General features: G+C 46.5%; 1 protein-coding gene across 3 annotated transcripts in view; it reads right to left on the bottom strand.

Moving 5' to 3' along the window:
• Positions 1 to 9,165, bottom strand: part of FZD3 (frizzled class receptor 3) — a 42,851-nt gene extending 33,686 nt beyond the window's left edge. For 2 of the 3 annotated variants that reach the window (XM_061562394.1, XM_061562396.1), the window contains exons 1-2: positions 9,089 to 9,165; positions 2,487 to 3,421 (exon numbers count right to left, since the gene is read on the bottom strand). In XM_061562394.1, the coding sequence (XP_061418378.1) occupies positions 2,487 to 2,690 (204 nt within the window). In that variant the 5' untranslated portion in view covers positions 2,691 to 3,421; positions 9,089 to 9,165. The remainder of the gene's footprint in view (positions 1 to 2,486; positions 3,422 to 9,088) is intronic. The other variant, XM_061562395.1, reaches the window with a different exon arrangement.
• Positions 9,166 to 17,689: the final 8,524 nt, after the last annotated feature.

The following is a 17,689-nucleotide window of genomic DNA, read 5'->3' as shown; positions in this document are numbered from 1 at the left end:
TTGCCACCTGTCCTGATTTTTTTAACCCCCCCACGATCGTCCTCTCGTCAAGGTAGCTTCCTCGGGAAATCTGCAAGTCTCCTCGGAACGTCGAGTGGGCATTTTTTGGCAAATTGGTTGACAACACAGTGCACTCGCGACCACGTATTTCACAGGCAGTTCTCTCCTCTTCGCAGTAAACGCGAGATAGATCTTCTTCCCGTTATACATACAACTCGGTTGATTGTAAATCAAGAGTGGCAATCCTTGCCGGCGCACGACAGTAGGCAGCTCAGGGTCTCAACCAAGGGTTACCGTTCGGTTGGATGCTAGAGGCATGTACGGACAGAGAAATCTCTATCATGCGATTTGATGTGGAGGGGAGGGGTAAAGAGAGGCAATATGGAGAGATTCTGTAATCTCTGCTTATCAGTGCAAATAATTCTGTTCATCTGAACAAAAGGCTCGGAGATAATGTACAAAATTTAGCCACTGCTTCCGGGTGACACTTCATAGCCGTGGATACGTGCAGACAACCGGATAAATGTGGGGCTTGTGGAAAACTATTCGTGCAAGCAAGTGCTCGTATAAGAGAATGGACTGGGTCACTAACTCTTATCAGCATTGACAACAGGCAAAAGCATTTTCGCAAACAATAGGATTTTGCAAGGGTCACTTGGGGGGTGCGGGTAATAGTAATATCCGGATAATAGGTAAACGGACAAAAGGAGTTCCACTGTATTTGAACGAGCCCAGCGCAACAATAAAATCCACTTGAAGCCACCTGATATGGCAACACACTGCACACGCCAGCCGGCACAACGTGACACCTTTGCAGTCTATTTATAGAAACCCACGATAACAAAGCGAGTGGCTCGGATAGCAAATGGAGCATCCCTTGCAGTGTTCTGCTTGCCTTGGTGTTCTTTCCCAAGGCTCAAGCACTGGACCCTTTTTGAGCCAGGAAAAGTCTCCATTAACCAGAGCAATTAAAGGAACGAGGCTTAACTGCACATTCCCCCCCCCCTTTCGAAGCCACTCCCGGCAGCACCACTGGTCAGACCGGCAGCCAAAACAGAGCTCGTCAAAAAAAAAATCTCACTTTAGGGAGTCCTCTGCCCTTATTGAGCCACAGCGAGACATGCCGATCAAGCGACACAATTCTTAACGCACGAGGATATTTCTGACAGAGGAGCACGGGTAAGAGAGGTAAGATATTTTCTCAACCATGGTCACACCAGCGATTGATGCTCCTCCCCGCTCGCAGGCGCTTGCCATACGAAGGCACGAGCAAGTTTGGCGATCCAAGATATCCTCTGCAGCAGCGACTTAAGTCAAAAGGCTTGTGTCCCCATCACAGCTAGCATCCATTCCATGCGATTCAGGTGTGAATGTGCTACTAGAAATCAGCCAGCAACAATGTAAATTTTTTTTTGATAATTTGTTTTTAAGATACTGGGTAATTGACATGGAAAGACCAACTCTGTGAAATGGCTACAATTCACTGCTGTAAGAAGGCCTCGCCAGGGCACGTCAATCGTGGGGTTAGATTTACCATACTTCACCACAAAGGTCGGCCATAAAGGTCATCTATCTAATGAACGCTTCAAACAAGTACAACAACACATTTTAATTATAAGGTCCGATTCAATCCGGCGACTGAATCTTTCAGGTCTATCGGTTGTCAAATACATTGCAGCATTATTCACTTGCGATCATGTCAGATGGAAAATAAGTATAAGTGAGAATTCCGAGCAGAGTGCATATCGATGCCTACCATCAAATAACCAAAAACGTACCCAAACTCACCAGACCTCAGAAGCCAAGCAGCGATGAGTCTGGATGGCGCTTGCATGGACGACCATGGGATGCCAATAGGGCCTTAAGGTCACGTGGCAAGCAGCAGAGGACAGTATAAGAATGGGTTTTACCCTTTCTGTTTCAAAGACAATGCATATACTACCAGCGCATGTCTTTTTATTTGCATGTTCACCACAGGTATATGTGGTTAATGCAGACAAGATTCCTTGCAAAAGGTTTCAGTTAGGTGTTTTAACATCTTAACACCTGTTTTATTGCCAGAAAGGGAAGTCCCATGATGTAGCAGAGGACAGTGCAGAAAAATAAATGTCTTGCCCTAGATTTCTACGCGACTACATATATGTATGCAGAACTTCTTTCGCACCGTACGTAGCCAATCGTGATAATCGTAAGTGCGGGGAAATGACAACAAACTAAAACATCTCCGATGCTTCCTGCCGCCTTCACTTAACCCGCAGTGACCAGCGTGGTAAAGTATGGTTTAAATAACCCTCACGACCGACACAGGTGTTGTGGGGGGGTGGGGGAGCCTCACCCAGCGGTACATTGACAAAAATGACGGCGCATGCCCATGCTCGACTTGCTGGCCACCCTCCACACGCAGCGTTGCGCTCTGTACCCAGAGCCACGAGTGTGTGCCGAGATCTCAAGCGCCTGCCTCTGCCCGTACACGCGGGCGCGATTACCTCCATGGCGACGGCGGCGGTCTGCTGGTCGTAGTGTCCCAGGAGGTTCGGCATGAAGGTCATGTTGTAGGGCAGCTCCAGGCAGAGGCGCAGGCCGATGGGCTCGCACACGAACGCGCCGTGGACGTGCGAGGAGACCGCGTCCGGCCGGCACGAGACCAGCGCCAGCAGCAGCAGCATCAGCCACAACGCTGTCCGTTCCATGTTCGTACGTGCGGAGTACGTGGTGGTGGTGGTGGAGTTTTCTGAATTCAACTCAAGCCGCGGGCTGCATCTCCCAGCGTGAACTGTGTGCAGAAAGCTGTCCGTGACAGGTCTTATTTGTTATTTATTTATCTTCCTTGTTGACCAAGGCTGGCCTCATTGAGTCTCAAGACTCATTTTTAAGGAGGGGTTCGGTTTTGGAATGTTTGAGTAAGTCTTTTTTTTCGTTTCTTCTGTCTTGCATGTGTGAAGACGCCACAGGGCAGGGAGAAACCCCAGGCATTCGATGAGCGAGAACAAAAAGATTAGGTTCGAGTCCTACTTGCTGTCCTGTTGTCGGCTGGCACCTCGAAGCCTCGGGGGCAGGAGTCTCAAGCGCGCTTCATCTCTCGAGCTTTTCAGGCTCATGTTCCAACCCTATTGTTTGTGTGCGCGAGTGTCAACGTTCAAAAGCAGATATGTTCAGCTCGTATCTTCGCCTTCAGATATTAATACAGATTGAGAAGCTCACCGCTTGTAAGCCAGCTTGTTTCCATGCCGGAGCTATCCAAAACGTAACTTCTGAAAACGCACGTCGCTGCTAGAGTCCATCAGTCTGCTCGAACATCGAATGCTTCCCCCCCCTCCCCAAGGATCATCAGCGGCGGTTCATTTATCATCCGCAAAAAAAAACAAGCTTCTCACGTTTTCCGAGCCCTCCGGGGCATCATCCAAAGACCTGCACAGCAAGACTGCAGGGGGAAAAAAACAAAACACACACACACGAATGGCATGCATTGAAACGCACGTTATACATGACATATCCATGACACGTTATACACGACATATCACCGCCACAGTGTTCCTCCCCGCAGGCTGAGCGGCATAATCTATAGAGTGGGTTTTCCTGAAAAATTCCAGTCCTCTTTACACGCCAAGGCATGTCTTTCCACGTTTTACCAATTTTTCTCTGTTCAAGACTAAATGGGATTCGTTACATTCCGCACTCGCATAATGATGGTGATGTGAATTGGAGATCTTTATGTCAATTCTGCGAGTCGTTTACTTTTGGGGTGGCCATGATGCATGGACTGATAAATCGATACTGATTATTAGGCTCATAATATACATGCAACAAATCACATGCGTATTTACCAATGTTTTTTTCTTTCAATTCGTTATATGTTGTATGCACCAGGATCGCGTCACCCACGCAAACATGCAGCCACTGGATGCCCCGGTAATTCATAAAAAAAGAAATGAACAGGGTCAAAATCACGGACCCTCACTGTTCAGCAAGCATCAAAGTGCGTGCAGGATGCAGCGACTTAATTTGAAATTTTTCAAACAGATTGGCGAATGTGGAAAGACGTACCCGCGATTTTGCCGCAAGAACTGGCGTTTGAGAAACCGGATCTAGAGCACCACACCACGGACTACAACACTGGGTCACTGCCAGCGAGCGATAAGGCTTACTTATTTAATGAACTCGCCAGCATGGATGCCTGGCACAGCGGGGGGACATTTCCTAGATTCACTTGTTAAAGTTTTTGGCACCGCCTAATAATAACGTTGAAAACTTTTTATTTTAATAAATCCGCTCGGCGGCGCATGTGTAAAACAGGTGCATAATTATAGCGCTTATCTCGCTGGGCGGTGTGTTGTCAGCTAACCTTTTGCAAAGCTCGGATCGTTCCAAAATCGTGTATTAGTGCCGGTTAGTCAGTTCAGTTCCGGAGCCTCTATTTTTGCCATGAGAAATTATCTCAACAGCGAGAAACTCGCAGAGACACAAAAGGCCTCTTTTGTGCAGGAGATCTGAGATGTGTGATATCTGCCAACACAATTAAATTCTACCTATTGGCTAGACATGTGACGATTCACCGATTACAAGGTATTCTTACGCTTTGTTAATTCACTGAAAAGGGTCAGTCATGGGGGGTAGTTTGACCTTACTTCACTATGCTGGTCACTGCGGATTGCAAAAGGGACAGCCCAGGACCAATTTGGAATATCACTCGCCACCGATGTTAGCCATGGCTGAACATTCAACTTGGGCCGTTGGGCTTGTCGCGCAGTGTGCTAACCATTGCACCACCTCTCACCCCCGTTGACATATTAATCCAAAATAATAAAACTAGCCACAGCTGCAGTAGTTCCCTCGTACAACACAAGCTTTACAACTGTCTTATGCAGTGCATAAACACAGGTTGAGTGTTTACCGGGTGTGGGTGCGTGTGTGTGTGTGGCATAGCGACGGGGAAGATGAATTACAGCACTATCGTTTTTGTTTCTGGAAAAAAATAAAATCCATTGAGCATGCCCAAGAAGCTTGAACCCACAGCACAATGAAGCGTTCAAATGACCTTTGCACCTCTCAGACAGAGGAGAAAAACCGACACCTCCCCCCACCCCAACCTCCAGGTGAGTGGAGCTCAAGTGATCCTGTTCGGGCTTAGGGGAGTTTTTCCCCCCAAAAAAATAAAACCCCAGGTGTGGCCACAGCGGCGAAATGAAGCGTGCACACTTTGCTTTGTCAGAATAAAAATGGAAAGTGTGAACTCTTCCAATTACCGCACCCAGATTTTCTCCAACCCTTGGCACTCGACGGCAAAAACCCAAATTCCTTATTGGAACGTGAACTGTTGTTTTGTTACCCTACTCCCAATTCGGCGGCTTTTCAGAGTGTATTTAAAAGTAAAAGTGTGCATTACCGCCCGCCGCACAAACTCGGCCAATTTAAACGCAGCGCTGTAAGCCAAGTTGTGCAACTTTAGGTGCACGTGAGCCTACGTTGCAATGTTGACCTTCCGACCCTATACACGTACATAACTTGAGAGACTAAAAAATAAACGTTGACAAATTGTTCATTTCTATACAGGTGTGGCAGCATGCCCCTGCACAGTGTTGCAGTGTCTCCCCTCCAACACCAACCCATCGTGTCACAACCTTTCAAGTGCGCCCGTGCCCTCTCCTCTATGTATGTTGAACTTCTTTCGCACCGTACGAAGCCAACCGTGCTAATCGGAGGTGCAGGAGAAGAACAAACTCAACACAAAAAGCAGTTCTGAACAAATTACTTTTTCAATCCGTCAGTCTGTCAGTCACTCTGCTGCAGCAGCAATAAAGCCACACTGTCGTCCCCACGGTCTCCTTCACCCCTGCCAGGTGCTGTGTTAGTCTATGAGTCATATGTGAGTCTATGGGTTCTATGTGAGTTTTATGGGTCCCATGTGAGTCTATGGGGCCTCAGTACATGTACGAGTCTTATGTGCGCACTTTGGGTCCTTTGTAATTTTTCCAGGGCCCTATGAGAGTCTGAGTCTTAAGTAGGGCAATATGTCACATGTTAGACTGTGGGTTATATGCGAGTCTATGGCTCTTATGTAAGTATATGGGTAATATATTATTCAATGGTTTCTAAGTAAGTGTATGGGTTTCTATGTAAGTCTATTGGCCCTATGTCAGTTAATGGGTCCCATTGTCAGTTAATGGGTTCAATATCAGTCTGTTCGTCAATGGCCTATATTCGAGTCTATGTTAGTGAATAGGTTATATGCGAGTCTAAGGGTCCTAAGTTTATACTCTTTGGGTCTTTTGGTAAAGTCACGAAGAAAAAAAAAAGTTTGTCTATCGGTGCTTTGTAAGCCAAATGGTTATTACGTAATATATTTAATCTATGGATGCTATGATTCCAATGCCAGTTTATAGATCTCTATGTTAATCTAAAGATCCTAAGTTTGTTTCAGGATGGGTCATTTACTACTCTATGGATCTCTGTGTAAGTCTACGAATGCTATGTACATCTATTCAATCTATGTTAGTGTGTAGATCACGACATTCCTCATGCCATGGTCGATAAATACTGTAGACCTCCAACTTATTCAGGGCAGAGTTATGTATCACAAAGCTGACTCACACCCAAGTCACCCTGGTTTCTCTCTCTCTCCCACTGAAGTCGTCGTCCCTGCCTCTCTGAAGCAATTGTTTCGCACTCCCCAATCTCCGAAACCGACAAGGCGTCATCCCAACACAGAGAGGGTAGGCGGCCACCACCTGAAAACCCTGTGGGTCAAAGTTCGATACTCGGTAAACACGGCCAGTGTCGGTGACATAACCCATCGTGCTGCGCACAGTGTAAGTTCAATTATTTCAAGTTCATTTATTAGGTGTAGCCCTGTGAGCCATTCGGCTCTTGAATCGGGTGCAACCGCAACAAACAAACAAAACAAAAACATGAACAAGAAAACATCTTAAAGTGATAATTGTTTTTTTACCCTTTTATCTGGCAACAAAACTGACACATTTTTTACGAGGAGTCATGTTTGCATAGATCACAATACCTGCAGTCATAATGCAAACAAAAAACATAACTCTGATAATGTATGCATTGTCCTTAACTCAACTTCAAGGACAGTGCAGACATTATCAGAGAAATACGGGGTTGGTGGTGGTGGTGGCGGACCCTACGATCCGGGCTCGGATCACATTCGCCACCGACGTTAGCCGTGGTTGGGAGATGAACCTACGCGGCCAGGTTAGGAGTACAGCGAGTTAACAACTCAACACCCGCTAGGCACTGCAAGTATTTTTCTGGGGCAGTAGTTGTGTATGGAAAACCCCATTTTGTAGGGCCCTGTACACGGGCTATTTTCACACACACACTAAATAAAAAACCTAGCACCGTCTACAATTTAGTAATTCATATTTTCGTCATCACGGTCGCTGCGAAGCAAGGCCCCCAAAAGAAGACCCCCAAAAACTCCACAAGCCGACCACAGCAACGTCCAGCAACTTTTTAAAAGTTGCAAATTGTCCGCGAACTGTTCAAATCGTGGTAGAGTGACAATTCAAAGACACGACTTGGTGCACACACAACACAACACAACAAAAAATGTTCTTATCTTGTAGCACCCACACGGGCAAAGGGCTCAAGTTTCGCCAGGTCGTTCGGTTAATTGCCAAAGGAGGGTGGGTGGTTCAAAGCAAATACTTTCAGGTGACTTTTCGGACGGGCCAATCGTGAATTCGCGTCCGGTGTTGTGGAGCTGATGGACACAACAGAAATGTGTTTTTACAAAAAAAAACATTGTGCTCGGGGGAAATGCATGAATACACGATGCCCATGTGACATAAGTATAACACACTTAGTGCGTATACACATACACGTACGTATTATATAATAAAACACGGGCACATGCGAAACAAATACAACGCAAAGGTTGAGAAAAACAGAACACATCAAACACAGAATAGAAACATTGTTGTATACAATAGCAAAGACTGTACATATACAGTAGTACACATATACAAGACATATATACACACACGTTCCTATGTTTGTTTACTGGACGTCTGTGAAAGAGCTTCATAGCTCATCGGATTCCTCCAGTATAAATATATATTCTGATTCTGTACAACACACAGACAGGAGGATACGCATACACACATAGAACACACAACTTGGGACACATAGCATACATAGAAAACACACAGATGTCACGCTGAACACACGCGAACATAATAAAGTAGAGCACACAACACACACGTGTACAATACAACCATCCCCATCACATGCGCTGACGACACACATATAATCAGCAGCACACGTGTTAACGCACGTGCGTTAATGTTGACACACGTGTTAACACACGTTGTTTTAACACACGTGTGTTAACACACGTTGTTTTAACACACGTGCGTTAATGTTGACACACGTGTGTTAACACACGTGTTGTGTCTACGTGTTCCAAGTGTCTCTCTACCTCCGTGCGATATTGACAGGCCCATGTTTGTTGTGTCACAGTAAGTGGAGTGGATTACGCAAGATTCGCAACCCGAGTTTGATTCCCACTCACGGCCAACTTCAGTTGACCATAATGATTTCACTCGGGTCCTGGACCTCCCCTAGGTCGACTCGGCCTTAAACCATTCGCTGGTGGCGGTGTAGCATCAAACAAACAAAAATCAGTACCGGAAAGACAAAGGCGACCGCGTCTGGTGGAGCTGGCGACCCATTGACCCCTCCAGCTCACTCGTGTGCCGTTCCGGCCTTCATAGGTGCTCGCTAACAGCACTTGCCCCTACAGTCTACTTAGGCTGCACGTGGGGGTCTTTGTCTATATAGTACTGTATGTGTATATAGTATGCATGTGCTACACACACACACATATAAATAATCCACTGCTGTGAGAACGCGCGCGTGTGTGTGTGTATAATACATGCGATACGTACGCGTACCTCCTGCACAATGCAGTATGTGCGTGTACTGTAGTGTATGTACGCTTGCTGGGTGAACGCGTGTGTGTATGTGTGTGTGTACAGGTGTAGTACGCGTGTGTGTAGCAAGTATATGTGTGCAGAGCGTGTAGATGTGTATGTATCGACACACACACAGACACACACACACAGACACCGACCTCGATCTTTCCCCCTTCGTTCGCCTCCGCGTCCCAACAACGGCAATGCGAAGAGGCGAAATCGCAGCGTGGCGAGGGGGCGGAGCCTGGGGTGGGAGGGGGCGGGGCTTCGGGCGATAGGGGCGGGGCTTAGGGCGGGAGTGGGCGGGGTTAAGGGCGGGGCCTGATTGAGGGGGCGGGGTTAAAGACGGAGAGTGCGGGAGTGGGCGGAGTTATGGGCGGGGCCTGATTGAGGGGCGGAGCCTGGGGTGAGAGGGGGCGGAGCCTGGGGTGGGAGGGGGCGGGGCTTAGGGCGAGAGGGGGCGGGGCTTAGGGCGGGAGTGGGCGGAGTTATCGGCGGGGCCTGATTGAGGGGGCGGAGCCTGGGGTGGGAGGGTCGGGGTTAAGGGCGGGGCCTGATTGGAACATGCCCCGCCCATTATTTCAAGCCCCACCCCCCGTTTTTTAAACAATGTCAACACGAAACAACAACACAACAACATTCCGTCCATAGCAAACACACACTGTGTGTGCCTTTAAAATATATATACATATCCTGTATGTAATAGGAGACGTTTCGGCCAATGGCCCCTTTTTTTTAATCCTTTATATTAAGTTCGCGTGCTTGCTTGCTTAGGACCGTGCAAATCTTTCGGTCGTTTTTTAACCCACTTCCCGTGATCCAATCGAGCTGACATTTTGCACACAGACTCGTTGTGCGAGACAATTAATGTCCGTGAAAATTTTTTTCCAAAATTTTACACTGTTTAGGGAAAACTAATTAAATATTTAATTACCAATTGCTTAATACTGGCAGACAATCATCTGACCCATAGGTGGCAGCCATCTCAAGCCAGAGGACGAGAGGACTCTAGCCGCCACGCATATAAAGGATTTATAGTGAAAAACTTTGTTTTTACGGGTTATACTTATTCTTCTTAGCGCAATCTGGTTTCACACCCACACACGAACATCCACCGGATTATAAGACGCAGCACACCCCTACCGGATTATAAGATGCACTCCACACATGTCAGATTATAAGACGAACCACACACACACATACCGGATTATAAGACGGATCACACACATACACATGCCAGATTATAAGACAAACTCCACACATACATATCGGATTATAAGACGCAGCACGCACACGCCTACCGGATTTTAAGACGCACCCTAATTTTGTTTAAAATGCTGGGAAAACAGTGCGGTACATGCATGGCCACTGTTATTTGTGTTTCAATCCACTGCTGGATGAGGGGTTCCACACTCACGCCATGCCAGCAGTTATAGTTAATTGGCCCATACTTTAATTCTAGATTTGAAGCTTTCGTGACTGCAAGGATTCATACTCTTGGGTTTTTTCGGTAAAGTTACGTAGGTAAAAAATAATAATAATAAAATAAAATAATAATAAATGAAACTAACTCAATTAAATGTTGTTTAAATAAGTTATTTTCATTTATTAGTAGGTAAATAATAAAAATAAATAAATGAAAATAATAAATTAAAATACCTCAATTAAATGTTATTTAAATGAGTTATTTTCATTTATTATTATTTTTTATTATAATTTTTTTTACCTACTTGACTTTACCGAAAAAACCTAAGAGTATGGACCATACTTCACCACGATGCTCCATGGGTGTTGGGGAAGGTGGGTGGGATGGTGGTGGTGAGTGCAGATCAACACAATTGACTTTGCTGCACCGCCCTCTACTGCTCCCATAGCCTATAACACCTATGTTGGTGCATTGCGGTCACATCAAAGCAATATCCGGGCTCAAACCTGCTTAGCTTTCCAGATCTGACGAGGTAGGGCACATCTGGCCACATGCAAGCGTGTGTCGAGTTAGGCAGAAGCTAAGCAGTTGTGTGCTTAGGGCCGTCCATAAATGACGTCACGCAATTTTTGACGATTTTCGACCCCCCCCCCCCTTGTCACACGGCGTTACAAAAAGTCAGACCCCCCCTCAAATATGACGTCACAAAGCTCTGCCCCCCCCCCCCCCAAAAAAAATAAAACCAGCTTCAAATCGCTTTAAACTATTGTCATTGTAGTGCGTATTTAATGTGCCGCTGCACTTTGATGTTGTAGGAGAAAACATGTATTAAAAAGTCTATTTAATTAAGTAGAACGTATTGTCTATATGCATTTAAAGTCGCGCATTTTGATGTGGCGTCACATTTCTCACCCCCCCCCCCTCGTCACACATCGTAACAAATGTCTGACCATCCCCCCCTAGGTGCGTGATGTCATTTATGGACGGCCCCTTGGATGGGAAACCAATCACAAATAATTCGGGTGTTATAGGCTTGAGCGTGGTTATAGCTGCATTGACATTGTCAGCAGAGTGTTGTGCAACATAGGCCATCGTTGTACTGTATGTCTATGTTCCCACGTCTTCACCCGCACTGATCAGCATGGTCAAGTATGGCCAAGTCATTCTCATGACCCACACAGCTTGGGGAGGCATTCATCCAGCAGTGAATAGATCACGGCTGATGATTCTAATAAAATAAATCAGTAAGCTCGGTCATCTTTTTAACCAGGTAAGAGATCAAGTAGAGCAGCGTGATGATAAATTTAATAGATACCTAAATTTAATTAAGTCATCTTATCAGCGACGCACTGTATCATAACTTGAAAGTATATATATAATTGTATATAAAGCTTCAATGCAACGGGGTATATCTGAAAGATAAAAGCCACTTTCTGTGTTGGGTTGCAGCTTCATAAATCCTAAATGACCACTGAGAAGTAAAATGGCAAAGTGTTATTTATGTTGGCCTGGCCAGCCCTCAGGCAGACAGATCAATTATTTAGATTCATAAAAAAGCACTATTGCCTCGGGGGAAGTGGTGGCACTGCTATAAACCTGGCATTCCGAGTTAAATTCCTGGCCACGGCTAACACGAGACTCACCCCCCCCCCCTCATTATACCATCACACTGCAAAAAGAGGCAGAGTTATTGTGCCATTGGGGATAATACATTTCTAAGCATTGTCCGTGGCAATTATTACGTGATGATGATGATGGTAGGCTGAATCGTGCTTCCGACTGGGGATTGAACCTACAATTTTCCATCTCTGCGTCGGGGTCAAGCTAATATCCACAGTGGCATCTGGCTGTCACGCAGCATACACAGCACACGGCCTCTTGTAGTAGCTCAGCTGGTTAAGTGCTTCACAGCTAGTTTTGTTTATTGACCTGCCACCGATCGAATTTTTACGACTTTGAGAAGCAAGTGGCACACTGTATTTTTACGTCAGCAGATTTACTGCATTTTGTTTTATCAGCACCAAGGCAATAATGTGTTGCTTAATATAGCACATGGCTTGCTGTTGATATACGCTTCTGATGTTAGCACGACCAACACCAGTGATGTAAGAATTCACGGTTTGTAGCCCTTGGTCGGTCATTGGCGTTGTTTGACCATACTTCACCATGTGGGCTTAGTGAGGGTTGGTCAAAGTTGAGGAGGCACCCAGGACCGGTTCAGGGGCGCCGCGGTAGAGGAATGCTCGCTTCCTCGCGTGATATGAAGGAGGTCGTGGGTTCGATCCCGACCCTGACACTGCTGTAGATTTGGAGTGTGCATGTCTCTCCCCGTGGTCGCGTGGATTTTTCTCCATGTCCTCATGTCCCCGCCCTCTCGCATTAATAAACATGCGTTTACAGTATTTGCCTACTCTAAATTTGCACGTGATAAACCACTTCGTTGAGCTATCATTTGCGGTCAGGTCGCTTCTGAAAAGGGCTAAACAGCTCAGTGGGCCTTACCTGACATTACGCAACCGTTTCCCAAACCTTCCATTTGAGCTCACTTAAACCAAACGCACGGGCTCGCACAACCCCATCAAGACATTTAAAGACTTGTGAAATTATGCAAACAAAATCAAGCTTTTCATGCAAATGCCCATATTTGTTGGGCTCCATTGATGTGCACGGTACAACCAAATGATGCAATACTAAATGAGGCTATGTTTTAATTACTGCATAAGTCCAATAACGAAACGACGTGAAACCGCAAATAGTTATCATTTACAAAAAAAATAACAACGTATTTGAGACCCAGAAGGTTGTAACCCATCTTGTTTGGCGGCTCATACAAATGTGTTTTGGATAACATTCGCCTTGAGTCCTGAGGGTCCATAGGTTGACAGAGAATACAATTCTGCAGAGGGATGCGCGTTTGTCAGTTCATTTGTTAAGTGATTTGTGGTTTCGCAACACACTATGTATCAATGTGCATCAAGATATAGATCCTAATTGTCCCAGGCGTTGTGCATAGTCAGTGTCTAGTTTCATAAACAACACCTTTAGTAAAATTTGCAGTGACACACGATTGGAAGTGCGGCATTTTCCTTGTTTTTTTGCAGTGACTTCTGATGATTTTCCTTTAAATGTAAATGATCTCAGGACAATATTTCATCCGTATATTTTGACTTCTGAAGGGATTTTTGGGAACCCCGTTTTCAAATGGAAAAAAACTGGTCACCATGACCATTGTTTTGTCGCCTTATTAAAATGTCCCGGCATTCTCAGGAGCCTCAAAGAGAATAGTTCGATCTCAAAATACCCGTGGGTCAATCGCTCTGACCTCTCTGTCTCTGCTCTGAAGCACGGCCGTTGTCCAAAGCATCGACCTGTTGGATCGTTGTTGTATAGTTATTGTATAGTTGCTGCATAGTTTTCTGTATGTATCGAGGCAGAACTACTGGGTCTCTTTGTTTGTCCACCACCGATAAGCAACATCCCCTTAATGTAAAGAGAGGGGAAAAAATAAACTTATGGTATATTATTAAAATCTTGGGTCACTGATATTGTTGTACATTGATGCAAGCAAGTGGAAAATTCAACAGCCAGAAGTAAAAAAAAGTGCACGCATTCCAGAAACAAATAACATAACAGCAAGTCGTAACGAGAATCTCAGCATGATCCGTCTTTTCAGGTGGCATTACCGTTCTTGCGCACATTTCGCACCCGGCCGTTTGAAAGCTCGAAGCTATTTCCAACTGCAGAAAATGATTGCGCATTCTGACATTTTGTACAAACGCACACGTCCGTACACACACACACACAAAAAACACACTCGGTTGTACTCAAGGCTCTTTTGTTGCGAACCGGGGACGATGACTGACGAAATGGCCACGCCAATTGATGTGCAAATTTCGGGTTCCACCACCTTTAGCCAGAGCTCAGAGGAGGCCACCACCTCTTCACCATTGATCTCGAGAAGAAAAAAAACCCACCACGACCCACCCCTGCACCCACACGATCGTGCAGCAGACACAAATGTGGGTAATGACATCCAAAGAAAATGGGTCATGACGCACGCGGCTATGCTAAGTTCAAATGTAACCACTGCTCGCGAAGATGCAACGTATACGACCCGGCGCGTCAAGAACACGTCCAGCGCGGTACAAAGGTCCTGCTAATTCGTGGCAAAGGCTCTCATTTGAACAGAAATAGATATTTTCGTGTGGTTGCTGAAATCTTTTTTTTTCAAAGGAAGATGCAAGCAAAAAAAACCCACCCAAATCCCAAATGTTTTTTTCATGTAGCTATAAACCTTTGACGGGTTATTCAGGGCTGTCCGAGATGACTTTTCAAGTTTCGTTAATGAGAAAAATAAGACTTAAAAATCCCAGTCACGTTTGCCGCTACACTTTGCTCTGGTGATATCACTGTATACTTTGAAGGTTGAGGTTGTCCTGCTGCTTGCTGTGCGTGTGTGCTAACTGCATGGGCGGGAGTATGCTGTGATGTGTGTGCATGTATCCTGTGACGATTATCTGAACCGGTTCTGGGCCTCTCCTAGGTCGACTCAGCCTCAAATGAGTATCTGGAGCGGTGTGTAAACATCTCCTCGAGGGAGACAAAGGCGTCTAGACTTAGTGCTAGGCACTCGCCCCCTCGCTAACAGGACTTGCCACAACAGTCTGTTAAGGCTATATGGGGGATCTTTGTATTTGATGTGTGCCGTGCCGGGCTTCTTAGATGCTCGCCAACAGCACTTGCTTCTACAGTCTGTTAAGGCTATACCGGTGGACCTTTGTATTTGTCTGATGTGTGGGGAGCGGTAGTGCAGTGGTGAGCAAGCTGCGCTACGAACCTGGCGACACGAGTTCGATTCCAGTGATGATTATCTGAATTGGTCCTGGGCCACTCCCCTTGAACAACCCGCACTGACCAGCATGGTGAAGTGTGGTCCAACAATCCTCAAGACCTATACGGCCTGGAGAGGCCTTCATCCAGCAGTGGATTGAACGAAAAATATCTGTACGAGTACATAGAGGCGTAACATTACATCAAAAAAATAATTCGAGATAATAATCATCAGCATCAAAACCAGCATCGTTGTTATCAGCAGCAGAAGCAGGATCGTTTTAATTTGAGATTATACTCATGCCCATCACTTCTCGTTCCGTTAAATGACTCCAAAGCCATCTCGCTCCACTCAATAATGAACGATCACCCGACTCACGTTTGGCAGCTGTTAGCGAGAAGCTCAGATCTTAACAGCCACCCACCACTTTGATTGCCGAAGAGACAGACATGGACACGCACGATCTGCTCTCCAAACAAAGCCAACCGCGGGGGGTGGCGGGGGGGCCTTGCAGCCGTCCCGGCTTTTTCCTTCTCTGTTTCAGCGTGAACAATTGGTACAAAACACGCCACGGCATGCCTAGCCGCAACAGCCTTCGAGCATGAGTCGGTCAAGGCCAACCGCATCGACGGTGGGGAGGGTGAGTGTGTGGATATGGTGGGAGCTTTCGGGCTGCCGCTTATTATGTTCACGGCTCGTGGTTGTGAGACCTTTAATAGACTCACATTTCCAGATATCTGGACAGATCTTGCTCCTTGAAAAAGGCGATAAGGCGCGGGTCTTGAGCTCGGCGTTCTGTGTGGTCTCCCATATAATCCGAGCCGTGTCGCCGCGCGGCACGCCCCGTGAGCGGACGCGAACACCGAACCCAATCTCCTATGGCCATGCAGATTTCTTGAGGCCAAACGGGGTCATCGCATGCGCACCGCGCGAATATGCGGTGAGAGCCATGCCCGCGTGCGCGTGTGAGTCGCTGCGCTATGAAACTACCGGCGACCTTGAGTTCGATTCCCGCTCACGGTCAACACCAGGGACGATTGTTTGAACCGCTCCCAAGGGCCTCGCCTAGGTCGACTCAGCCTCAAATGAGTAACCTGGTGCGGTACCTAAAAAAACATCGCCAACTGGGGAGATACAGGTGGTCGGGCGTGGTGCTGGCCACCCACCCTCTGCCGGCCTTAATAAATGCTCGCTATAACAGCACTTGTCCCAACCGTCTGTTAAAGGCTATACGGGGGATCTTTGTTGTTTGCAGCGGTGTAAGTTTCTTAACACCCCCTTCCCCCTCTTCAGACACCTGGCCAGCGTGGAAGAGTAGGCCAAATACCTTCTAGAGGCCCTACCTGCCAGCAGCGGCGTGAGCAAGCAATTGCAGGGTTGCGCTTTTACCTTTCACTTTATTTCATATAAACGCTGTGGGAGCAGTGGCGCAGTGGTAAGCGCACTGTACTCTCATACAGTACGAGTAACTCTGAGTTGGATTATCGGCCCCGGCTAACATCAGTGGCAAATTCAAGTGACATCTGGTCCGGTCCGGCCTTCCACCATTCATCGAGACGCACTCGCAGTTATCAACGTGGCGAAGTGTGACCGCTTCACCTTCCACTGTCGACACAGCATGGGGAGGGGGGTGCCTTCATTCAGCAGTGGATTACTCGAGAGCTGTAAGATGAATTAGGCTCACAACAATTTGTCCAAACTGTGCACTGCTGGACTGGGAGTCCATCCTATGTAAAACCTCCAAAGGTATTTGTTCGTAAACACTCGAGGCGAAGTAACCATTCAGTTGCTGTGGTTGTACAAAATAACTTCGGCTGTGCCTGCTTGTTTAGAAACATGCTTTTTAGAGTGTTCGTCTGCTATAACTGTCCATAAGAAAAATTGTGCAATTAATTAAATGGTGGGGGGGGGGGGGGGCTGTCCAATGTCTCTCAGTCCTCCCTCTCCGTAGCCCGGTGCCTGGACCCAACCTCTGGTCCGTGGCCCCTGGTGCACGTTGCCACAGCCTTGCACGCTGTCGATAGCCACGCCGCTGCAGTGCTTTCAAATTTTTTATTTATTTTTTCTTAATTTAAAATTTTTACCTACGTGACTTTACCGAAAAAACCTAAAAATATGAAGCCTTTTAAACCCGGAGTGGAACTTGGATGTGACTGTTGGGAGCACTCTGTCGCCCTCTGCTGGCTGACAGCACTCACGACCACCATTGGAATCTCATTTGCCAGTAAAAATATGATAATTGGTTTTTTGCCCTTCTATCTGGCAACAAAACTGCCACGTTTTTACGGAGGAGTCATGTTTACATAGACCACAATACCTGCAGTCATAATGCATTATGACTGCAGGTATTGTGGTCTATGCAAACATGACTCCTTGTAAAAAAGGTGTCAGTTTTGTTGCCAGATAGAAGGGCAAAAAAACAATTATCAGCACTCACGACCACCACCCCCCGTGGATGAATTATCTCCGCGACGCTCGATAAGAGATGGGCACGACAGTCGA

The sequence above is a fragment of the Lethenteron reissneri genome, chromosome 29 (assembly GCF_015708825.2).
Source record: "Lethenteron reissneri isolate LAM-NWPU_2019-01 chromosome 29, ASM1570882v1, whole genome shotgun sequence".
In the NCBI taxonomy this organism is placed as follows: domain Eukaryota; kingdom Metazoa; phylum Chordata; class Hyperoartia; order Petromyzontiformes; family Petromyzontidae; genus Lethenteron; species Lethenteron reissneri.
This window is presented reverse-complemented; position numbering and strand designations above follow the sequence as displayed.